Below are 25,315 nucleotides of genomic sequence, written 5' to 3'. Positions count from 1 at the left end.
ATATTCAGAAGCCCACAGCACCCATTTTCTGCAGCTGCCAGCAACTGCTTAACTGATGCGAAAAACATCCTGAGGGCCTGATTCTGATTGTGCGAGCTGTCTGGCCCCTGCACCCAGACCGCACCTAATAGAACGGAGGAGGGACGTGGTTGGCTGCCTGCTGCCTGAAACGTAGAATTTACGTGCAGGCGCAGGGCGGACAGTCCCTAGCAGCAGAGCAGAGAAGGGCCTCAGCAGCTATGGGCAGAAGCGGAAGTAACTGAAGCGGGCAACAGGCGGCGGTGGGCCCACACTTACCAATCACTTACCGGTAACCATTGTGATTTCATTTTAGTGGGGCCCACACCGCCCACTGCCTGCATATGTGCCAAAATCGAATCATCTTTTTATGCAGTCAAATATTAACTAAACGAATGGCCTAGCTAGGGGCCCACCAAGGCTGGGGCCCACCGGGATTTTTCCCGGTACCCCGGCAGGCCAGTCCGACCCTGCTGCTGAGGTCCATGCGAAAGTCCTTGCTGCCAATAATGTTAAAGAGTTTTTTGGTTTTGTGGCTTTGGACAAAGATGAAAAGGAAGTAGTCAGCCAGTACCCAGTGGACGAGGCCCAGACAAGCCCTGAGTGGCAGGAGATCACTGGAGTGTACCTTTATCAGGAGAACAAGGGCTTCCCATTGTATAGTCGTCTCCAAAAATGGGCCAAAAAAGTCATAGGAAATGGTACGGATCCCGACGGTCGAGAAATGGCCCTGCTTGCTGTATGAGAAACTGAGACCAGGAGAATGAGGGGAGGGAGACCTGGGGATTGTTTCTGAATGTCATATCTTACATCATGTGTTAATGTATAAAGGGGCAGTAATGTGTCAGTAACTCTTAGAAATACCTCTACGGGACACCATCCATCCAGCTTTGAGCTTTATATCAGTGGTACCTCCCATGGATATCACTTCCTGGAAACTTTTGAAAGATTAAATATTCAAAAATATACTTGTGTCTCAGATTTTTCAAGTATGAATTGTAATTTGTCATTTTATATGTACAGCCCCCCCATGACAAAGAGCCTTCTTGTACCAATGTGTGTGTGTGTAAATATATATAATTAGATAATTAGTTGGTACAGTAAGTTTACAATACAAAATACAGCAATTTAGCTATTATTTTATTTAGAGTCCCAATAGTCTTAGAGGATAGAGTCCCAATAGTCAGTACATATTCAGAACCACACTCAGAATCACACAGAGGATACAAAGAGACGGCATTCCATCAAAGAACCTAATGATTATAGATGAATAGCGGATCTACTCTTTAATCACACTACACCAGAGATCTTTGTTTATGATCCACAGGTTTATTCCCATTAAAGGAGAACTAAACCCCTCGGCACAAATCCTGTCCATGGAGTTCACAGGCGCCATCTTCTCCCGTGCGTCTTCTTTCTGGATTGCCCAGCGTTTGGCGGCGCATGCGCAGTAGGAGCATTTGCCGGTTCAGCTCTACTGCGCATGTCCCGAAAGTCACAAAGTTTCCGAAAAAAGAAATCGGAAACCTTTTGTGACTTTCGGCGCATGCGCAGTAGAGCTGAATACTCCTACTGCGCATGCGCTGCCAAACGCTGGGCAATCCAGAAAGAAGACTGCACGGGAGAAGATGGCGCCTGTGAACTCCATGGACAGGACCTGCGCCGAGGGGTAAGTAGCAAGTTAGGGGCATTTGCCCGGGGGGGGAGGTAGGCCAGGGGCGAGGAGGGAGGGGGGACAACACAGGGGAGGGGGGAGGGTTTTAGCGCCGAAGGGGTTGACTACTCCTTTAAGTACCTCCTCCTCCTCCAAGGCTTTAGCAGGTACATGCACATGAAGTACCCTTCATCCTAGGGTGGTTAATATAGAGAACCAAAGGCTAGGATAAGAGACCTGTACCAGAGATAAGGTAGTTGGACACTCGGTGTGGGTCACCCCCATCTAATGGTTTAAAAATTTGTGGTAAGCCCAATTTTCCATGTGACACAATCCATACACTCATTTTTATTCCTTAGTAAAGGTTGGGCACCAGTGTTGGATGGGGGGGGGGGGGTTGGCCTGCAGCCTCAGGGGCTCCCAACAACATCACCTGGGACCCCCAACCGCAAACTCCTCTGTGTTGAGACCTCCTGCACCCCACACCTCCCAACACATTGATTGCATTTATTATGGGGTAAAAACACAGAAATATATGTTTACCCCCCCCCATTCTACTGAATCTAAAATGGGTACCCATGCCTTTCTGCTCCAAACTACTGAGTCGGAAGATTTTCCCCAAATTATAGCCAATTATATACCCCACATTTCGTACCATGCAAGCAAAAGAAATCCTAAATATGAATGCCAGGGGTCTACTGAACAACTTGATGCCTGATATGCACAAATAAACCAAACTATGTCGCACACAGAAACCCCCAAATGGATATATAGCAGACAAAATTCCATTGGCAAAATGAAGTAACAAAGAACAGAGCGAAATGTAATAAAATCACTAAAATCCAACAAAACCATAAAAAACAATGCTTTTTTTTCACACCTAGGGGCAGATTTACTAAGCTCGAGCGATGGTTCGAATTTCAAAAAGTTCAAATTTCAAAGTAAATTTTTGGGTACTTCGACCATCGAATAGGCTATATTCGACCATTTGACTTTGATTCGAATGATTTGAAGTAAAAATAGTTTGACTATTCGACCATTCTATAATCGAAGTACTGTCTCTTTAAAAAAACTTCGACTTCATAATTCGCCAAATTAAAGCAACCGAAGTGCAATGTTAGCCTATGGGGACCTTCCAGAGCACTTTTCTAAGTTTTTTTTGATCGAATAAAAATCCTTCGATCTATCGCTAAAAATCGTTCGAATCGTTCAATTCGAACGATTTAATCGTTTCTATTTGATGGATTGAATACGGTAAATATCCCTCTACTTCAATATTCGAAGTCGAGGGATTTCAATTTGAGGGTCGAATTTCGAAGTTTTTTTAACTTCGAAATTCGACCCTTAGTAAATCTGCCCCTAGTGTAATCAGCAGTCAGAATCACAGTTTGAATATTTTAGCATGGCCAAATAGGTTTTACGGACAGAAATAAGTGAGCAACACCTGCGCAAGCTGAAAATTAATTAAAATGGCTAAAAACGCACCGAAATCACTGAAATTGCAATATAATCACCGAAATAACATACAAAAGGTATTGTACGGTGCAATTAGTGAACACGCTATTTGCAATGGCAATAAAACTATTTTTTCAGCCAAAAAAGGAGAAAATGCGATAGAAAAAAAAAGAGACACAATAGTATGTGTGTACAATAGCCAAATTGCCTGTTGTGTGCGTTTGCAGGCGTGAGTGCTGTAAATGTATGTGACCCCCCTGATCCCCCAAAATTGTCTGTGTGTAAGTGTGAATGTAAGTGCAAATTAGTATAATAAGTGTGTGGGGGTGGCACTAACCTGGGGGGGCAACTGCAAATTGTCCAGGAGGCAGAGCTGGAACCGGAGGAGACGGTCTTCCATGCAGGATCCAGTGAGAGACTGGAATATGAATAGGAGAGGGTCTGAATAGAAAGATGAGTAATAAAAAGTAGCAATAACAATACATTTGACCCCCCCCATTTGAAAGCTGGAAAGAATCAGAAGATGAAGGTAAATAATTAAAATAAATAATGAAGACCAATTGAAAAGTTTCAATCAGCCATACAGTTATGCGATCCATTTTCCGGAAACCAGTTATCCAGAAAGCTTTAAAATACGGAAAGGCTGTCTCCCATAAGGGCAAATTCACTAAACGCCAAAGCGCCTAACGCTAGCGTGAATTTGCCAGCGTTGGGCATTTTCGTTAATTCGCCGATTCACTAACGGACGCTGGCGTAAATTCGCTAGTGTTACTTCACACCCTTACTCCTGGCGAATTTGCACAACGGACGTAACTACGCAAATTCACTAACGCACGCATTGTTCTGAATGCTACCTTTTACGACAGACTTCCTTCGCCACCTCAGACCAGGCGAAGTGCAATAGAGTAGATAGGGATTGCTTCAAAAAAAGTTTAAAAATTTTCTAAGTGCCAAAAAACGCTGGCGTTTTATCATTTTTTATGGGTGATGGGCTGAAAAAGATCGAAAAATTTTTTGGGGCTACCCTCCTTCCCCGTACATTTCTTAACTCATGGCAACTTAACTATACAGTGGGCACATGTGTAGGGCAAAATAAACATTTTATTTGCTGTTTTGAAGTTTTCCCAGGCTTGTGTAGTGCTGCTACATATACCTCCATTGTAACTTGAATTTGGCGCCGTATGCAAATTAACCATCGCTAGCGTAACTTCGCTTTGCTTGGCGAATTAACGCTAGCGCAACTTTGCAACCTTACGCTACCCCTGAGCGCAACTTCGGATTTTAGTGAATTTGCGTAGCGCTGGCGAAAATACGCCTGGCGAAGTGCGGCGAAGCGGACGCTGGCGCAATTACACATCTTAGTGAATGTCCCACATAGACTCCATGTTATCAAATTAATCCAATTTTTTTTAAATGATTTCCTCTTTCTCTGTAATAATAAAACAGTACCTTGTACGTGATCCAAACTAAGATATAATTAATCCTTATTGGAAGCAAAACCAGCCCATTGGGTTTATTAAATGTTTTCATGATTTTCTAGTAGACTTAAGGTATGAAGAGCCAAATTACGGAAAGATCTGTTTTGCGGAATACACCAGGTTACTATTATTATTACAGAGAAAAAGTGGATTATTTGGATAAAATGGAGTCTATGGGAGCCTTTTCGTAATTTGGAGCTTTCTGGATAATGGGTTTCCAGAGAATGGATTTCATACCTGTATATTCAATTCTAGTGACTTGGTGAAGTGAAATCCCTATAGTAAAAATGTACTCCCCAATCTCTCCTGTTTAGTTTATTAGCAGCTATATCTGGCTCATTATTTTGGGAGGAGATCAGGGCCTACCTTGGAGTACACAAGATATTAGGGTGGGCTTCACGCTCTACCAGAAATCTGAGCTGCTGGGTGTGTCTAGTTTATTTACATGAAGGAATATGTTAATATGTATCCATCCCATCTGCTTTAGTCTGAAACTGCCTTTCTGTCTTTTTTCTGGACTGTAATGGACATTTGTCTCTTACACTGAATATGTCAAATCTAGCAAGTATATTTCACCTTGCCTGACACCCATAGTGGCCTCACCTATATATATATATGTATATAAGCACTGAGGCCTCGCCTGCCAACCAGCATCTTTTACTCTCTTCCCCCAAATAACTTGAAAGGGGTTGTTCTGTTCACCATTAAATTAATGTTTAGTATGACGTAGAGAGCGATATTCTGAGACCTTTTTCTTCAGCAATTCTGAGACCTTCTTTCTAACTTGCAATTTCAGCAGTCTGGTTGCTAGGGCCTAGTTTGCCCTAGCAACGATGAATTGATTTGAATAAGAGACTGGAATATGTACAGTATAGGAGAGGGCCTGGATAAAACTACGAATAACAAAAAGTAGCAATAACAATAAATGTGTAGCCTTACAGAGCATTTGTTTTTAGATGGGGTCAGTGACCCCCGTTGAAAGCTGGAAAGAATCTGAAGAAGAAGGCAAATAATTAAAAAGCTATAAAAAAGAAAAAATCAAGGCCAATTGAAAAGTTACTTAGATTTACATATTCTAGAGAATACTAAAAGGTAACTCTACAGTGAACCACCTCTTTAATGAGGATGAACCTGGCATAATAACATTTTAGATGGCGAATGGTCGACGTAGAATCTTTAAAAAGACAGTACATGACAGTACATGATAAATTTCGATATTCGGATTTTTTAATTTTTTTCAAATTTGAATCGAATTTGGTCTATTCCCTAGTCGAAGTACACAAAAAATAGCTCGAAATTCACTTTTTTTTCATTCGAAAATTCACCTCGACCTTTGATAAATCTGTCCCTTAAGGTATGAAGATCCAAAATACAGGGAGATCTATTATTTGGAAAATGAATCCTTATTGGAAGCAAAACCAGCCCATTGGGTTTATTTAATGTGTAAATTATTTTTAAGTAGACAAGGTATTAAGATCCTAATTATGGAAAGATCTATTATCCAGAAAACCTCAAGTCCTGAGTATTCCGGATTAAAGGTCCCATACTTGTATATAAATTCCAAATTTACTTTACCTCCTATTTAGCCAAAAGTATATATAAAATACAACCCCTCCAATAACACAGCACTGTGGGCCTATGTATAGGATTCCACCATTTCTTAAAATTTTAAATAAAAATGTTCCGTTGCTATTCTCTGAAGACAGATGACATCACAATAAGGATAACACCTTTGTGAGTCATCTGCTCTGTTGCTATTGGCTGATGACCGATGACATCATAATAAGAATAACATCTTGTGCTGTGTAAGGCTCATTTCCATTAAGAGCTATTTTGGAGAGAGAGAGATTTGTTGTGTGGAGAGAGAGAGATTTGTTGTTTGGAGAGAGAGAGATTTGTTGTGTGGAGAGAGAGAGATTTGTTGTGTGGAGAGTGAGAGATTTGTTGTGTGGAGAGAGAGAGATTTGTTGTGTGGAGAGAGAGAGATTTGTTTTTGTTTTTTGGAGAGAGAGAGATTTGTTTTTGTTTTTTGGAGAGAGAGAGAGAGATTTGTTTTTTGGAAAGAGATATATATTTTTTTTGGAGAGAGATTTGTTTTTGGAGAGAGAGAGATTTGTTTTTCGGAGAGATTTCAGGTAAGTTTATGTACAATATTATATCCTATAGTATGACAAGCTACCGCTATATTTAGCCCTTATTCCATGGTTCAGTGTCTGAGTATTAGTATCAGAATTTTGTTTCAATTTGTAAGTAGCCATGGCACTCTATCACTATCACTTAGTGCTCCCTGCTAAATATATCATTATTATTGCACTTCAGCAGTGGATTTCATGAGAAATAAGGACTTTCATGTGTTACAATTGTGAACTATGAAAGAAAAAAGGCAATGCCCTGTCCTATTGCTCTGTATGCCAAGCAGGCTTTTTATAAGGACATCAGGCTTTACTGGAGGGAAAGGGAGTTATTCAGCCTGAGTTCTAGACAAACCTTTAATATAGATGTGCTTCTTATTAGAACAGATCCCTAGATTACAGTCTGTATAGAGATGTGCTGCCCTTCTTACAGTTACTACCGGCTAAACCAACTGCCTTTAGCAATGGGCCTGAGTGAGAGTGTCAGTTGATAGCAGCATGGATATAGACACTCACACACAAAACACAAAACAAACAAGTCAATAGACATGTACATTTATACCCGGGTGGGAACATAACCAATGAGGTTTAGGGGTGGGCATGTATTTAGCTGCACCAAACATAAAACATACAATTAACCTCCAGCTTCCTACCCATGATCATGTTCATTTTGGCTGCTCAGCATATAGAATTATTGTACATTAGTAATGTATGTAATCATTGCTTTTCTGCCCCATTAAAGTAGCAAATACCAGTATGTTTTTAAAGGGGAAGTTCACCTTTACCATAACCTTTAGTGGGGGTCATGGACCTCATCTAAAACAAATGCTCTGTAAGGCTACAAATGTATTGTTATTCCTCCTTTTTATTGCTCATCTTTCTATTCAGGGCATCTCCTATTCAAATTTCGGTCTCTTATTCAAATCAATGCATAGTTGCTAGGGTAATTTGGAACCTAGCAACCAGATTGCTGAAGAGAGCAACTGAATAAAAAGCAAAATAACCCAAACACCAATAACTAATAAAAAATTAAAACCAATTGCAAATGAACTCAGAATAGCAAGCTCAACATCATACTAAAAGCTGAACAACCCATTTAAGGCCTATGGCTCAAGATTTTCACCATCACTAACTGAGCTTCCTGAGGCAATATGTTTGCCATAAAACTCTGGGGGAGGCAATGACAGGGAATGAGGCATTTGAGCTATTTTCTGCCTGAGCACAACGGTGTCACATTGAGATCGAGTTTAGTAAAAGATCTTTAGTTGCAGAGGTTAAACTAGATATTACTGGGCCCCACATACATTATTTTTCAGGTCCCCAAACTGTTTTACTAGTTTTTATTGAAATTATATATGAATTAGGGACTCATGGGACCATTTACCTCCTGGGTTCCCTGCAGCCATGGAGTCTGCTTCCTCTGTAGTTGCGCCCCTGTTTAGTTGGGAGGTGCTGAACAGCCAATCCCAATGTTAAAACGGAGAACCACTTGATCCTCTATCCAAAAGTCTGGCAACTTGTGAAGCTCAAGATGTTGCACGACAGGCCATGCAAGCCTAAGACATGGGGTCTGAAGACAAAAGGACCCCAAAGACATGGCTGGGCATTCATCTAAAATATGCAATACTCCATGGTACATCTCACTTACTTTTGATTTTATTCCCACACCTTGTGTCTTAACACCTTCACCTTCTAGATTGTAAACTCTTTTGGCAGGGCCCCCACCTCTTGTATCAGTTATTGGTTGCTATGTATGTAATTCAATGTATGTTCAATATATAAACCTATTTATTGTACAGGTATAGGATCCATTATCCTGAAACCTGTTATCCAGAAAGATTCAAATTAAAGGAAGCTCACCTCCCATAGACTACATTTTAATCAAATAATTCCCTAATTTAAAAAATGATTTCCTTTTTCTCAGTACAGTATCCAGAAACTCATTATCCAGAAAGTTCCAAATTAAGGAAAGGCTATTTCCCATAGACTCCAAATATTTAAAAATGATTTCCTTTTTCTCTGTAATAAAAATGTAGCTTGTACTTGATCCCAACTGAGATATAATTAATCCTTATTGGAAGCAAAACCAGACTATTGGGTTTATTTAATGTGTACGTGATTTTCTAATAGACTTAAGTTGTGAAGATCCAAATTACAGAAAGATCTGTTATCCAAAAAACCTCAGGTCCCAAGCATTCTAGATAACAGGTCCCATACCTTTAATAATAAAACAGTAACTTGTACTTGATCCCAACGAACATACAATTAATCATTATTGGAGGCAAAACAAACCTACTGGGTTTATTTAATATTTACCCTTATGGGGAAGTTCCCGTGCATTCTGGATAACAGGTGCCATACCTGTACATAAATAAGATAATGGTGTAGTACAAGTATGAATTTAATAACTGTCAAATAAAAATTCTTTCTTTTATTTTTCTATGTTAGAAAGAGAATGGAGTATAATCTTGAGGAGGAGACTGTGGATTTTAAAGATTTAGGTAATGGACTTTATTAGTTACTTAAGGTATTTTTGGAATAATACAATGACATCATTAAAATGTCTTAGAAAAATTGGCTTCTCGAAGTAGGGATGCACCAAACCCAGCATCCAGTTTAGGGTTCAACCCTAGTTTGCAACATTTGGCTAACCTGTGTATTAGTATGCTCTTTATACAGAGAAGTATCTTTAAGTACAGTTTGAGGACTCTTCTTTTTAACTATAAGGCAGATAAGACTAACCGTATCTCTATTTCTCCTTGACAGACCAGGCCCCAGTGATGAGATCTTGGGGGTCTCTGATGGACCTTAGGGACATAGAGGAGGTAGAAGAACCATCAGAGGTGGAAGAGAGGGACAATGATACATTAGGTATAACTATATCTATATTTATATATACAAGTATGGGATCTCTTATCCCCCATAATTTAGATAAACATACTTTCATTCAACTAAAAAAATTTTTATTCAACTTTTCCTTAACAGATCAAGCCCCAGTGATGAGGTCTTGGGGGTCTCTGATGGACCTTCAGAATGGAGAGGAGGCAAAAGGAATAGAACCATCAGGTAGAAATCATAATATTATTTGCTGAAAAGTGCTTTGTATAGACTTGTATGGCTTCATATTCAAGATTTTTTCCTTTTTCTTTTGTGGCTGATATGCTGTTAGACCTAATGAAAGCTAACACTTCCTTCTCCTTTTTTTATCAGCAAAGGACTGGAGACCAAAAGTTGATGTCCCAAATTCGAAGGTGCAAGAAGAGGAGAATGATAAAAACTCAGGTATAATTATATCTATATTTATAGATACAATTATGGGATCTCTTAACCAGAGTTTTTCCCCAATAATTTAGATAAACATACTTTTATTCAACTAAAAATCTTTTATTCAACTTTTCCTTGACAGATCAAGCCCCATTGATAAAGTCTTGGAGGTCTCGGGATGGAGAGAAGGCAGAAAGAGAATCATCAGGTAGAAATCATAATATTATTTGCTGAAAAGAGCTTTGTATAGATTTGTATGGCTTCAGTTTCAATACTATTTTTGGCTCTGTGGCTGATATGGTGTCAGATCAAAGGAAAACCAACCCTTCCTTCTCTCTTTTTTTTATCAGCAAAGGACAAGAGACCAGAAATGGATCTCCTAGATTTAAAAGTGAAAGAGGAGGAGAATGATGAGAAAACAGGTATAATTATATCTACATTTATACATATACAGGTATAGGATCCGTTATCCAGAAAGATAAAAATTATTGAAAGTCCATCTCCCACAGACTCCATTTTTTCCAAATAATCCATATTTTTAACAATGATTTCATTTTACTCTGTAACAATAAATCTGTAGCTTGCACTTAATACAAACTGAGATATAATTAATCCTTATTGGAAGCAAAACCAGCCTATTGGGTTTATGTAATGTTCACATGATTTTCTAGTAGACTTTATATATGAAGTTCAGAATTACAGAAAGATCCGTTATCTGGAACACCCCAGGTCCGGAGCGTTCTGGATAAGGTCCCATACCTGTACAAGTATATATAAATGTTTTATACAATGGTATAGTTAGACATAAGGAGAACTTACCCTTTCTTTCACTTTTTCTTTTTTAGACCCAGCCTTAGTTAGGAGCTCGGGATCTGTTAAAGATCTGATTCAAGAAAAAGAGCAGGAAGTTGAGACAGGTATGAATCTTTATTAAAAATAAGAAAAAGCCAAACATAATTTAATGTATTGTGCTTTGCTCGTCTAATCCTTTAGCATACGATCCAGTTGATGAGGAAAGAGTTCTGTGGGTTCATTTGTACTTTTGGACTATTCAAATGCCATTTATTGAAATAGTTACATGTATTGGGGCCTATGCATATGGGGTTGTGTCAAAGGGGTAAATTTATCAAAGAGTGAAGTTCCGCCACCAGAGTGAAATTCCCCAGCTCTCCATTCATTTCTATGGGATATTGAAAGGCGTATTTATCAATGGGTGAAAGTGAAATTTCACCCTTTGATTAATACGCCTTTAAAAACCCGATAGAAATGAATGGGAAGTGGCGGAATTTCACTCTAGTGGTGGAACTTCACTATTAACTTCACTCTTTGATAAATATACCCCTAAGTTTTGCACCGCCCTGTCTGTAGTATAGGGTTTACATTTCCCCCCCTTGCCCATGGTTCTCTATATATACACTATTGATTCTGTATGTATTTATTGTATGATGGTAGTTTTTGTCATGTGTGTTCAGCTTCTAAACAGCATTGACTTTTTATACATTTCTACCTTCTAGATAACATCGATATGGAGAAAGTAGATGTCCTTCAAACAAAAAGCAGCACTGGTAAGCGTTGGCTATTAATACTTTCATAATTACTATTACTGGGAGGTGCCAAGTTGTTAAGTACTTCTGTGAATTTAGTCACCTACCTATTACCCCTGGCTGGCACATCAGCTTTAGTTAATGTTCACTAAGTGCTAGGCCACCATCTTCTTCTTCTTCCCAGGTGTCCCTGGTGTGACTTCTAGTAGGGACACTTGTGCACTTTAGTGATTTTAGAGTTCTGTACTGTTTATGCGCTTGCCCCAGCCAATGTGGGGCACTGGAAAACTCAAATGGAATGAGATTACAGTGCTTAGTGAATTCGAATACATAAATAACATTTATTCCCTTTTTTTCATTATCTCGTCATTTTCATATAACCTGTTCCTTGTTTTCAACTTTGTCCCTTAAAATCATCCCTTCAAGCCAACAATTAAACTGACTCTAGTGGGTCTGGGACATTAGGTGGAGAAAGGTCAGGAAGAAGTTTCCTCTCAAATCATTGGCCTTATATTCATATAAATGTATCTATATTCCCCCCCATATATAATAAAAGACACAAAGCTTGCACAAGTGCAGTAAACAACAGCATCCAAGGAGATGTTTTCTGGTAAACGTGTGACAAGTAAATTCAACCTGTTTATTGGTTGCTATAGGTGATAAGAACTAGAGTAATATTTGCTTCTAATATCTCATACTTATATCTCATAACCCTCTTTGTATTTTATGTGCTGAGCTTATAAAGGTTAAAGTATCTCTGTACATTTCTCCATTCTAGATTCCACTAAATCAGAAGACAAAGGGGCTGTTGAAAAGAAAACAATCAGTAAGATTTATTTTTTTCAAATGTAAATGTGGGTTTTGAAATTTTTAGTTTCACATCCCCTTTCCCTTATAACAAGAATATCAAGAATATCCAGAAGTGTCCAATTAGTCCTAATTATCCCATAATCTGCACTTTTACCAATTAAAAAAAACAGCAGATAGATACCCTAAATATCATCTTAAAGCGCCACCAGGCTGCCCTTCCATCAAGTGCTTTTGGCCCTATGTTTGTCATTAATTAATATTGGGCACATTTGCACCCTGGCATTAACCCATAGCAACCAATCCTTTTTCAACTGGCTGCTAGTGATCTGATTGGTTGTCCTGGGATCCTGGCCAGATAATCTGAATGAGGGTGAAAGAAATACAAATTACGTTGTGTTTATATAAAATAATATTTCTCTCGTTTATCATTATAATATGATCTTTATAATAAATATGTTTTCCCAGTCTTGCAGAACACCACTCGACTGTGGAAGCCCAAGTTGCGGCGCCCAACTTTTGTTTTTGGTAAGTGGAATTTCATTGATCTGTCTATAGGGACAATGTCAGTGTAGGCTTGTGGTACCCCAGTGAGCTGTAATGGGAATTGCATTCAAATTCACTGCCCATGTGCCTATACCATTGACACTATACCCTGTTAGATGCTTATCTTTACAACTATAATTCCAATTTTATCATTATCCTATGATTTTTATGAAAAATATTTCTTTTTATCCAGTCAAACAAAATGTCATGCCAACTTTGAAAGAAGGAGAGTTAGAGCCCCCAACTGCTGGTAAGTTATACCATTATTATACCCTTCCATGTACATAATGATATTTATATTATATGCCAAGTACATTGAGCTCATAAAATTAATTATATCTATATTTTCCTACTAGATACCACCAAAGCAGACAATGGGCCTGTCAATGTCACCCCAAGGTGGAAAAAAGATGAGTCACGTCGCCCAACTGCTAGTAAGTTATACCATTATTATACCCTTCCATGTACATATTGATATTTATATTGTATGCCAAGTGTACTGAGCTCTTTAAATTAATTATATCTATATTTTCCTACTAGATACCACCAAAGCAGACAATGGGCCTGTCAATATCACCCCAAGGTGGAAAAAAGATGAGTCACGTCGCCCAACTGCTAGTAAGTTATACCATTATTATACCCTGCCATGTACATATTGATATTTATATTGTATGCCAAGTGTATTGAGCTCTTTAAATTAATTATGTCTATATTTTCCTACTAGATACCACCAAAGCAGACTATGGGCCTGTGAACAGAAAAAGAAAAATGGGTAGGCTTTTCGTTAGTCTTTACATTTTTTACTATTTAGATTGTTTTAAGCTTGACTTTAAGGTCAGGGCCTTCTCTTGCCACGTAACAAAGTTGGGGATTAATAGATTTATACAAGTATCATTCTGTAGTTACAAGTATATCCAGTCCTGCAAAGAAGTGCCCTCCCCATATTTACCAGAGTGTTGAGGCCTGTGGCCATTCCGTTGAGGCAGAACACAGTGTGCAAATCGCAAAAAAGTGGCCGATTGTGGCATTTTTATTTGCACACTGCATTCTGTATAGTAAATGACATCATAGTTGTAAAATACATCATATTATAGAAGATATTCTGTTAACAATGACACTGACTGCTACATAGCACCACATTGATTGCTATTACTAAATATGAGGGTTCTGCGTTTGATCCCTAAAATCTTCTGCAGGTAGTCTGTATGTTATCATTTGTTTTTTGGGGTTTGCGCCCAAGCATGATTACACTCATGTAAATTAGCTTTTTATAATAGTGACCCTAGAGTGTGTGGCAGTTCAAGCTTTACTCTATTGCTCATCTTAGATAGGTCATTGTATTTCTCTAAATACACATATATATATATATTTTATCTTCTTTGTCTTCTAGACAACATCAATATAGAAGAAAGAGACGGCATGCCTAAAACAAAGGACGAAAGAGGCAAAAGGCCTAAAAATATGAATGAAAGAGGCGGCATGCCAAAGAAAATGGATGAAAGAGGCGAGATGGCTAAAAGGAGAAAAATAAGTAAGTTGTTGGCTGTTAATAATTCACAGTTCACTTTCTTTCAAGAATCTAAAAACATTTGAAAGCTTGACGTTTCAATATTATGGACGTTAATGCTCTATGACCCCGTCCTATACACATAACTGTTGGAACTGGTGGTATTGGGATTGGAATTGTTGACTTGCAGCGCTGTAATCCTTGTCTTGACTCTGACTATGTAACTACTGACTACTACTCTCTGTACAGGGATTATATGCTGTCCCTGTGTTTGCATGAGGTTCAAGCCAATAATACAGGGGGTAGATAAACTTGATAAAGCCCTAGAGAGGATATACTATTAATTGAGTAATGGGAATGTAAGCTCTGCAGGGTGAATGGAAAAACATGCTATATAATAATATATCCACAAAACCCCAGGTCCCAAGAATTCCCATGCCTGTACCAGTTGATACTATAATGTTCTTGGACACAACGTGCATAAATCAAGCTATATGCAGAAATAACATGTATTCACAATACATTACTATCTTGTGATTTTTAGCCTTTGAAGATTTCCCCCCAAAGTGGAAGAGAGAGAGGCAACATTCTTGGAACCATGGTGAGACATTTTACATTTTTTGTGTTTTAAGGGTTAATGTGAAGCAGAGGAAGTAGTTACCATGAATGTTCTATATGTAGGTCTGTGAAACTTAAATTAGTATGATATTAGGAACCCCTGATATCTTGAATTTTATATGTGGATAGCAGATATTTAGTGCAATCTAGAGGGCAGAAAATGTAGCCCCATGTTAATGATTGCATCTACTTTACACAATACCAGATTATATCTAACACAGTAGGGCAACACCCTTGTTTAGATCAATGGAATGGTTATAAACTTTATTCCCATTTTATCATTATTTGGGATTTTTACTGAAACTATAATTTCTTTCTTTCTCAGCCCTCGAAATCACACTGGCAGATGGAAGAAAGACAAGCAAGCATGCGTAAACAATGGTACAATGTTTTTGTCTATATCTATTTTAAAGGAATAGAACCCCAAAATGACAATTAAGATCCTCATTATTTTTTATAATACAGATCTGTTATCTGAAAACCTGTTACTTAGAAAGCTCCAAATTACAGGAAAGCCATCTCCCATAGACTCCATTTTATACAAATTTTTTAAAATGATTTCCTTTTTCTCTGTAATAATAAAACAGTAACTTGTACTTGATCCAAATGAAGATATAATTAATCCTTATTGGAAGCAAACCCAGCCTATTGGGTTTAATTAATGTTAATGTAATACATGATTTTCTAGTAGACTTAAGGTATGAAGGTCTAAATTATAGAAAGATCCATTATCTGGAACACCCTGGGGTCCCAAGCATTCTGGATAATAGGTCTCATACCTGTACGCAAATTTTAGTAAGTCGCATGACAAAATTTTTTAACAACATATTCATGCCTCTTCTGAATTATATGAAATAAAACAGACTAGTTATTAGAATGTGTATTATGCCCTAACTGTTATTTTTCATTTTAGGATTCTTTACTTGGAACAAGCCAACTTTTCAAGTCAGAATAGAAATGAGTAAGTGTCCTCTATGATATTCAAAGGCACCAAAGGGTTCTGTAATAATATATAGTATATTTATGTCAATATATCATATTACCATATTATATCATATTTTTGGAGAAGAGGAACATTATTCCTTATAATACATATGGGTTTGTGAACTGTTATGTGGAGGTATAAAGGGAGGGTGAAAAGAAGACAAGAAGTATGGGAGATGTGAAGCAACCATTTAGTTAATAAATATTATGCCTGAAGTTGTCTGTATTTACTATAAGCAATGTACTTTATGTTGCAGGGCCTGAAAGATGTTACCAGCAAAAATGGAGCCAGCCTAAGGCAGAACACGATTTCGTCCATATTAAGAATTCATTGATAAAAGTTGCAGGGCCTAAAAGATCTTACCTGCAAAAATGGAGCCGGCATAAGAGCAGAAGAAGTTTTCGTCCATATTATGAACGCATTGATAAAATGTTGCAGGGCCTGAAAGATCTTACCAGGAAAAATGTTGCCGGCCTAAGAGCAGAAGACGATTTCATCCATATTAAGAACGCATTAATAAAATGTTACAGGGCCTGAAAGATCTTAACAGCAAAAATGGAGCCGGCCTAAGAGCAGAAGACGATTTCGTCCATATTAAGAACGCATTAAAATGTTGCATGGCCTGAAAGATCTTAACAGCAAAAATGTTGCCGGCCTAAGAGCAGAAGAATTTTTCATCCATATTAAGAACGCATTGATAAAATGTTGCAGGGCCTGAAAGATCTTACCAGGAAAAATTGTTGCCGGCCTAAGAGCAGAAGAAGTTTTCATCCATATTAAGAAAGCATTGATAAAATGTTGCAGGGCCTGAAAGATCTTAACAGCAAAAATTTTGCCGGCCTAAGAGCAGAAGACGATTTCATCCACTTTAAAAACGCATTAATAAAATGTTGCAGGGCCTGAAAAATCTTATCATCAAAAATGGAGCCGGCCTAAGAGCAGAGGACGATTTTGTCCATTTTAAGAACCCATTAATAAAATGTTTTTGTTTATTGAAACTGTTCTTTTTAGTTGAGTAGTGGCTGTAGGTGTAAGAGACGGGAGTGTGACTGCAGAGGTAGTGGGAACTTTAGTGTGAAGTGTCAGTAGATCATTATTTCATTGATATAGGAGATATAAAACATCTTAGGGTCGGGAAGAAAATTCCTAAAAGTCATGAAGGAGAATAGGTTTGAAGTGACAGACAATGTTCATTAGGGCTCACTGACCATAGAGAAGAAGCTGTACTATACAGATAGAGTCAGCCTGGTTTGTGTGTCTGGCGCGCTGTAACTAAATGGGAAACACGCGCTATGTGCGCTATTATGCAGTTCCTCACGTTGCCTTGACGAACAAAAAAAATTTCATTCAACTGCATTACTGAAAATGAACACCAGGTGGCGCATGGTACACTTAGCCCTTAATAGGAAGAACTGACATGGCTTCGTATGCAGAAAAGTGGAATCACATAAATGTATTGATTTCGGTCTGGGAAACTTGGCGAAACATTCTCCAACTTCTGTTACTATTGTGTGCCACAGTCTGGATGATTTGCAAAATCGTTTTGTCACTTAGGTTGTGTTCAACTCTGAGATGGTTATGGAGTGCTAATTCCTACATTGCCTTACATTGTGCTCTGTAGCCTAATGGTTTAGGTATTGGTTTTTGAAACATTCCCTAAAATTTCAAATTCAATATTATATGCTATAAAACAGTCTTTAGTGTTTAATATTTATGTTTAATGACATATAATATTGAATTTGAAATTTTAGGGTATGTAAATCATTTTGCATAAAGTTAGCTATAGGTCTTGAAGTCATGACCCTGTTTCAAAAACCAATACCTAACCCATTAGGCTACAGATCCCATTTGTAAAGAACACAGGAATTAGCACTCCATAACCATAAGAATGTTATAGAATGGCCAATGGACAACTTTCAATTGGTCTTCATTATTTTGTTTATATTTTTTAATTATTTGCTTTCTTAGTCTGACTCTTTCCAGCTTTCAAATAGGGATCATTGACTCCATCTAAAACAAATGTTCTGTAAGGCTACAAGTGTATTGTTGTTGCTACTTTTTAACTCGTCTTTCTATTCAGGTCTCTCCTATTTATACAATAGTCTCATACTCAAATCAGTGCATGGTTGCTAGGGGAATAAGGACCCTCCACCCGCAACCAGATTGCCTGAAACTGCAAACTGGAGAGCTTCTGAATCAAAAAGCTAAATAACTTAAAACTGCAAAATAAAAAAATGAAAACCAATTGCAAATGTCTCAGACAATATCCTCTCTACATCATCACTGTTATCTCATAAGGTGAACAACCCTTTAATGGCATTTGGACAACATAGTCATGCGTATAAAACATTGTAGCTCGGGTCAAAATTGTTTTCTGCACAAAAATTATTTTGACGCCCATTTACATAAATGCTTTTGCAAATTTTCACTGTTTTGCATTTTTTACGCCGTTTTGTGAATTTTGCGGCAAAGCGAATCAAGACAGATTCGCCATACACTATTCTCTTACCCTTCCTACAACAAATGTCTAGGTGTGAACCTTTTACATATTAGGGCAGAGAACACACGCTCAGATTTGGGGAGATAATCGCCGCAGCGTCAAATCTCCTACTCTTGTGGTCAACTTAATCCCCCCGAACTGCTTTCCCTGGGCCTTCCCCATCGGCCTTTGTAAATCCTGCCCCAGTTGGGATAGCACCGGAGCACTTTGTTTTCCGTGGAAACTTTTGGCGACTCGAAAAACGAAGCGATCGCAAGTGCTGTGTGACAAATCTCCCCCCGATTCTGAGAGTCGTGTCTCTGCATTAAACCTTGTTGTTTCAATGCAAATGAGGCTGTCTTTGGAACAAGGTCAGTGCACTTAGACAATGCTATCCAACTGACCCCTGGTATGGCCCCATTAAAGTCGGCTGCTGTGTCGTACGTTGTGTAGCAATTTACATTGTGCTGTACTGAGATTACTGGCCCTGAATTTCCACCTCCGATCGGCTATAAGATCCCTGTTTTGTTCACACCTGTAAATCACAGCTTTGATCACACTGGAGACTCAGACTCTACATTCGTTCACCTCCTTCAACCACAGTACCGCAGAGAGAAGAGGAAATTGATTTAGGGTCAGGACACAAGGCAGATTGGGGGGGTTAGTCGTCGGACACGAACAAATCTCCTTTCTGGGTGGTGACGTAATCTCCCTGAACTGCCTCTGCTGCTCCCACCTGCTAGAATGAAAAACGCTGGGGGATAGGCATTCGGTATTGCTTTTCATTTCCGAAGTCGCCCAGAAGTTTCCTTGTGAGGCACTTCCCAATTTTAGCACAATGCGTAAACTACCCAGTAAACACATCCCCCACTGCTGTTCTTTATATCTACCGAGCCAGCTGTATCCCTTATGGAGCGGCTATCTCGTTACCTTCCCATATGTTCTGTTGAATGGCTGCTGGGGGGGGGATATCACTCCAACTTGCAGGTACAGCCAGTAAAGAGTGAACTGGAAGTTTATCAAGAGCACAAGTCACAGGCTTTAACTGCACTTTATGACGGGGACACCTGGGAGACATGTCTAAGCCCTATGTAAGATTTCAAAATTAAATATAAAAAAATCCATTTGCTCTTTTGAAAAAGGGATTCCATGCAAGAATTCTGCTGGAGCAAAGCACTATTAACTGTTGTGGTTATTTCCTGGGATAATACTGGGGCAAAATGAAAGTCATTACTGGGATTTGAGTTTAGGAATACTGTATATTTTATATTTAAGCAGTACAAATTAAGATTGCTTAGTTGTTTACATGCCAGTTGTGCACTAATTTTTACATTTTGCCCTATTAACTCATCCCCAGGAATACCTCATTTAAGGTGATTAAGGGTAACGGCCAAAAGAAGGAAGGATTGTTTGGAGACTGACTACTGCTGACTATGATGGTGAATCAATATGTCCCGGCATGGATTCAGGCAATATTTCCAATTTCACCAACCGCAAACTAAGTTGTAGAACTGCGGCAATAAAATTTGCCAGTGAAAAATCTGCTGCGCAAGAAAAAAATTTGACGCACGTCAAACTTGATGCATGTAAAAATATTTTTTTCATATAAATTGCATGTGAACTGTGCAGATGCGCCGAGAGTACTGGGGATTATGTGTACAGGAAATATGCATCCCAGTGTCGAACCTAAGGGGGTCCCCGCCCCTGCATGGGCCCCACCGTCAGGGCCAGAACCCTCTCTATATTAATTAGATTTGAGCGACGCCTGTGGCGTCACACTAGGGGGGCCCCGGACAGCAGTCCCTAGGTGGGCCCCGGGCCCCCCATCTGACTCCTGTTGCATTCTAAGTTGCTTCTAGATTCCAACTGGGCTGCCATGCTGCCCCTTAAATCTTGCGCCGTAGGCCCATGTTTCTTTGGGCCGCAACACAAATCCAGGCCTTGAAGGCAAGTAAGGCCGTTCTTTATTGCCCAACTGTCTTAGAAAACCCTGCCAGATACAAGGCAAGCATTTCTACAACACAATTCCTACAGTCTGAGGATCCTCTCCAATAGTCTTATGTTATGTGACAAGGCAGGATTGATGGGTCTAGGGTGGCAGCTTTAGGAGGAAAAACCCACAGGTCAAACTCTATATAAAGGCAGGGCCGTTTCCCTGCCATGAGCAATGGAATAACTAGTTATTACTGGGCCACAGCAAAGTTAATTTTAGGCCCCACATATCCAAAGGTTGCCCTGTTTTACCAGTATATTTGAATTGACCTCATGGGCCCCCTATACCTCTGGCCGCCCTGCAGGCCACAGGGTCCTGCTTCCTCTGTAGCTTACGCCCATGGGCCATGAGGCAAGGTGAGCAATCTGCCATAGATCTCAGCTGCCATAAAGCAGGAAGGACGCTGTTTATCAATAGGGATCAGATAGGATATGTGGCCGACCACTGGGACAGAATGTATCTGTATACACGATAGCTAGAATCTCAGTGCCATACAAGAAGGACAGGACTGCTGCTTAATAGGGATCAGGATAGGAAAAAATCGGGAAGGGAGACCAGAGACAGATGGAGATGTAAAAAAGTTGGAGACAGCCGAGAGAAACAGATGGAAAAAAATCGGAGAAAGCAGCCGAGAGACACTGATTGAATAAACTCGGGGAGGGAGACAGAGAGACTGATTTAAAATTGGGGAGGGAGAGGAGAAATCAAGATGGAGATGGAAAAATCAGAGAAAGCAGAGAAAGACAAAAGCAGATGGAAAATTGGGGGAGGGAGAGAACAGATGAAAAAAATGGAGAAAGCAGAGAGACACAGATGGAGACATTGGGAGGGTAGAGAGAGAGAGAGAGAGATGGAGATGGAAAAACAGAAGCAAGCAAGAGAGAGACGATGGATAAAACCGGAGAAAAGCAGAAAGAACGCAGATGTGAGAAATTGGGGGAGGGAGAGACAGACCAGATGAAAAAAATCGAGAAAAGAGAGAGAAGACACAGAATGAACAAAATCGGGGGAGGGAGACCCGATGGAAAAATCAGAAAGAGCCAGAGAGGTCATAGCTTAAGGGTTGGGGGGGGGGGTTAAATAAATTCAGGGAATATTGAACATGAAACAATCTTCACATTATCTGCTGAATCATTAAATTAGACCTAACTCAGAATGCTTGATCTTGAGTGTCAGGTAAAACAAGAGGCGGAGGGCACCTGATTGGGAAACATCCATGATGTATAGCATGAAGTAGTATCTAATAAAAATTTTATTATAATCTATATATCGCCTCTATCCTTCTCCAAGTCTTGAACCAAAGCTGAAGCGGAGACAACAGAGTTTATCACGAGAAATCCTTACATAAGCAACACAAACTGCCGAGAGCACAAGACTTCCCACTCTGTCCTTTAAGACCAAGTCAGCTGATTTCTACAACAGAAAACAAGCCGTCTACGGCCCAGGCCTGTTGCAGCTAACCTGCTGTTTGGCCTCACTCAGCGCTGACTGACAGTCATTGCATTGGCTGCAGCTGTAGGACAGAAACTTTAACCTGCGCTTGTTTCCCACGCCAAATTGGCGTTTTTTTAAGCGTGGTGGGGGGTTTTCCAAGCCAAACCCGCCAGATGGCTAGTTTTGGGCTAGTTTTAATAGGTGCCGCGCGTTGCGACTGTGGAAAAAACCCCCAATGCCCGCCCCAAATAGTAGCACGCATTGCTGCACGTGGACGTAGGCCGCCAGCCAGCCCAAGCCCAGGAATAGGAACACAACACGTTCTTAAAAGGGGCGGAGAGGAGGAAACGACTTGGGTTGGCAATCAGATTCAGAGCAGAGGGCTGGAACTTGAGAGGAGGGCGTGACGTCACGTCATGCCTAGCCGCGCCACGCCTCCGACATATACGATTTAGATGCCAGGGAGGAGGCAGGTATTGTGGATACTGCGAGTAAGTTAAATGGTGGCCTGACCCCTGATTTATGGGTCCTTCTCGTAGTGGATCACAGACCGTGTGCGCTAGGTGCGAAATAATAGTCCTCGGTGGACCACGTTCCGGTCTATCACTAGGTGAGTAGGCTATGCCTGACTCGATCTGCTTCGGAAGTCTGAGAGGGGGGTGGCCATGTCGGTACCGACAGAGAGGGGTTTTACCAGGGAGATGCGATCTGGCTGTGCCCAAACCCTTATTAAGTTGCAGCCTCATTCACACACTCACTGTAAAACATGCAAGGGGTGTCATTTTAAATGGCCCGCATCAATTCTAAAAATGATTGCAGGTGCAGCTCCCTGGAGAGGGAAGAGACTGCTGCTTGCTGTGCCGGCACGCCCCGCCCCCCGCTCGATTGGCTGGCCTGTGTGGAGACTGGGTGTGAGAGTGTGGACCGTCACTAGAGCTGTGCTGCCCAGCAGCCCCTTTCCCCTCGGCTTTTCCTCTGGCTTGGCTGAGTCAGACTGGCCTAGCCCTCTGGTGGAGACTTGGGGCTGGGGAGAACAGCGTTGGACGTCTCAGGAGACTCTGCAGAGAGAGACGCCTGCTGCCAGTGCTGCCCACATGATACGAGGTAAACGTCCAGTGAGAGTCAGTCTGTGCAGGAGACTTCTTCTGCGCTCACATCAGCACAACTTCCTCCAAATTCTGTCTTCCTCTCTCTGGCTGTAGAGTGAGGCTACAGAGGAGTGGAGGAGAAAGGGGGGAAGGTTCCAGTCCCAGGCAGAGTAGCTGGGACTACAATACACACACACTGCTGGGCAGGGTAAAGCATCTACATCTGCTTTGCGTAGGGGCATTGGCATCTAAGCATTTAATGGTTAGGGACAGTGTTATGTACCGTTCTGGGTGGCATCATGCAGGAACTTGTCAGGGGCTGATTTGTGTGGTAAATAATTATTAACTCCTCAAGTAAAGAGAAACTAATTGTCATTAAGAGTTGCCCTGTCCCACTTTTGGGGCCCTCCAATAGCACCCACAAAATTATCAAAATTTAGCATTTTTTATATTAAAAAACTGGAATGGCCGTGACAATATTAAATTAAAATTATTAGTTATAAATACAAAAGCATAACATAATTCTTGTCCCTGTAACATGCTTTTTTTTTTATAAAGGATTCAATTCAACTTCATTAATTTTTGCTTCATTTAAGCTTGTCCAATTGGGCTAAATGTAGGATTAGTAATTTGAAAACTATACAAAATATAAAAAAGACCCAGTTGAAACAATGCTAAGAAATTGTCCATTCTATACATAGTAAAGTTATCTTAAATGTGTACTACCCCTAAGAGGTTAAAAAAAAAACCCACCATAGTAACACTGACACAAACTTTTATACACATTTTTATTTTTTTATTTTATTTTAGTTAGACCAAAGTCAGTACACTTGCTGATGCAACTGGGAGTCACAATTGGAGGCTTCAGTGTAGCCAGTAATGTCCTCAAGTTAGTTAGGTAGTTAGTTAGATGATGTGCTAAAATTATGTGAATTACTACAACTAAGGAGCTCTGTTATTTTCACCCAAAACAAATGCTAAATTCTGTAACACAGTGAATAAGGTTTTGTTGGGGGGGGGGGTTGGCTGAAACCATTCATGAGATTCTCAGACTTTCTTATTGAGCAGAACTACCTAACTGCAATTAATGACTTGTTATTTAGCGATGAACCTGGGCTACTGGCCCACTCATTCAGTTATTTAACATTTATCACTAGAGAATTCTAGGACTTTCTCTGCTGAATGAATGTTTAAATAACTGAATGAGTGGGCCAGTATTGTAGAGACAGGGTTACTTAGCTTTCCCTTACCTGTCATGTGCCACTAGGGTAACTCCACTCATACAGCTGCCCACCTAGCAGTAACTTTGCTATGAACTGCAATGTACAAATAGCTGGAATTCCTTCCCATTGCCTTGACTGCTGAGCATGTCTTGTTGCTCAAGAGGACTGAAGTGTGAAGAAGAAAACGAAGCTGTTTTGAGAGTGGGAGGCAAAGCAAGCTGTAAATCTGCCCGGTCCGGAGCTTTTTCCGTGGAAATCGCAAGGCTCGGGTAGCTAACATAACCTCTGCCCCATCAGGTGTTGTATGGGAAGCAGAGGCATCCCTGGAGCTGGAGAGACTGTAGGTTGAAAGGGCTGCCGCTGGGAGAGGACTGTAGCGGCTACTGATTGCTTTAGAAGAGATTTTTCTCATGCTACATTTCTATCCGGTTCTCCTCGCTGCGGCTCCAACTCAGCTGCACTATATTCAGAAGCCCACAGCACCCATTTTCTGCAGCTGCCAGCAACTGCTTAACTGATGCGAAAAAACATCCTGAGGGCCTGATTCTGATTGTGCGAGCTGTCTGGCCCCTGCACCCAGACCGCACCATAGAACGGAGGAGGGACGTGGTTGGCTGCCTGCTGCCTGAAACGTAGAATTACGTGGCAGGCGCAGGGCGGACAGTCCCTAGCAGCAGAGCAGAGAAGGGCCTCAGCAGCTATGGGCAGAAGCGGAAGTAACTAGCGGGCAACAGGCGGCGGTGGGCCCACACTTACCAATCACTTACCGGTAACCATTGTGATTTCATTTTAGTGGGCCCACACCGCCCACTGCCTGCATATGTGCCAAATCGAATCATCTTTTTATGCAGTCAAATATTAACTAAACGAATGGCCTAGCTAGGGGCCCACCAAGGCTGGGGCCCACCGGGATTTTTCCCGGTAACCCCGGCAAGGCCAGTCCGACCCTGCTGCTGAGGTCCATGCGAAAGTCCTTGCTGCCAATAATGTTAAAGAGTTTTTTGGTTTTGTGGCTTTGGACAAAGATGAAAGGAAAGTAGTCAGCCAGTACCCAGTGGACGAGGCCCAGACAAGCCCTGAGTGGCAGGAG

General features: G+C 40.4%; 1 protein-coding gene across 1 annotated transcript in view; it reads left to right on the top strand.

Annotated features, from left to right (window-relative positions):
• Positions 1-9,063: 9,063 nt before the first annotated feature.
• LOC121395461 (ankyrin repeat domain-containing protein 11-like) overlaps positions 9,064-25,315 on the top strand; it is a 32,760-nt gene continuing 16,508 nt past the window's right edge. The window contains exons 1-17 of the mRNA XM_041569025.1: positions 9,064-9,238; positions 9,504-9,608; positions 9,723-9,803; positions 9,948-10,019; positions 10,144-10,209; positions 10,352-10,423; positions 10,847-10,918; positions 11,516-11,566; positions 12,324-12,371; positions 12,821-12,880; positions 13,092-13,148; positions 13,255-13,332; positions 13,439-13,516; positions 13,623-13,670; positions 14,289-14,429; positions 14,950-15,006; positions 15,349-15,394. Of these exons, the coding sequence (XP_041424959.1) occupies positions 9,193-9,238; positions 9,504-9,608; positions 9,723-9,803; positions 9,948-10,019; positions 10,144-10,209; positions 10,352-10,423; positions 10,847-10,918; positions 11,516-11,566; positions 12,324-12,371; positions 12,821-12,880; positions 13,092-13,148; positions 13,255-13,332; positions 13,439-13,516; positions 13,623-13,670; positions 14,289-14,429; positions 14,950-15,006; positions 15,349-15,394 (1,178 nt within the window). The 5' untranslated portion in view covers positions 9,064-9,192. The remainder of the gene's footprint in view (positions 9,239-9,503; positions 9,609-9,722; positions 9,804-9,947; positions 10,020-10,143; positions 10,210-10,351; positions 10,424-10,846; positions 10,919-11,515; positions 11,567-12,323; positions 12,372-12,820; positions 12,881-13,091; positions 13,149-13,254; positions 13,333-13,438; positions 13,517-13,622; positions 13,671-14,288; positions 14,430-14,949; positions 15,007-15,348; positions 15,395-25,315) is intronic.

The sequence above is a fragment of the Xenopus laevis genome, chromosome 7L, assembly GCF_017654675.1.
Source record: "Xenopus laevis strain J_2021 chromosome 7L, Xenopus_laevis_v10.1, whole genome shotgun sequence".
Classification (NCBI taxonomy): domain Eukaryota; kingdom Metazoa; phylum Chordata; class Amphibia; order Anura; family Pipidae; genus Xenopus; species Xenopus laevis.
The sequence above is the reverse complement of the archived record's forward strand: the minus strand, read 5'-3'. Positions and strand labels throughout refer to the sequence as shown.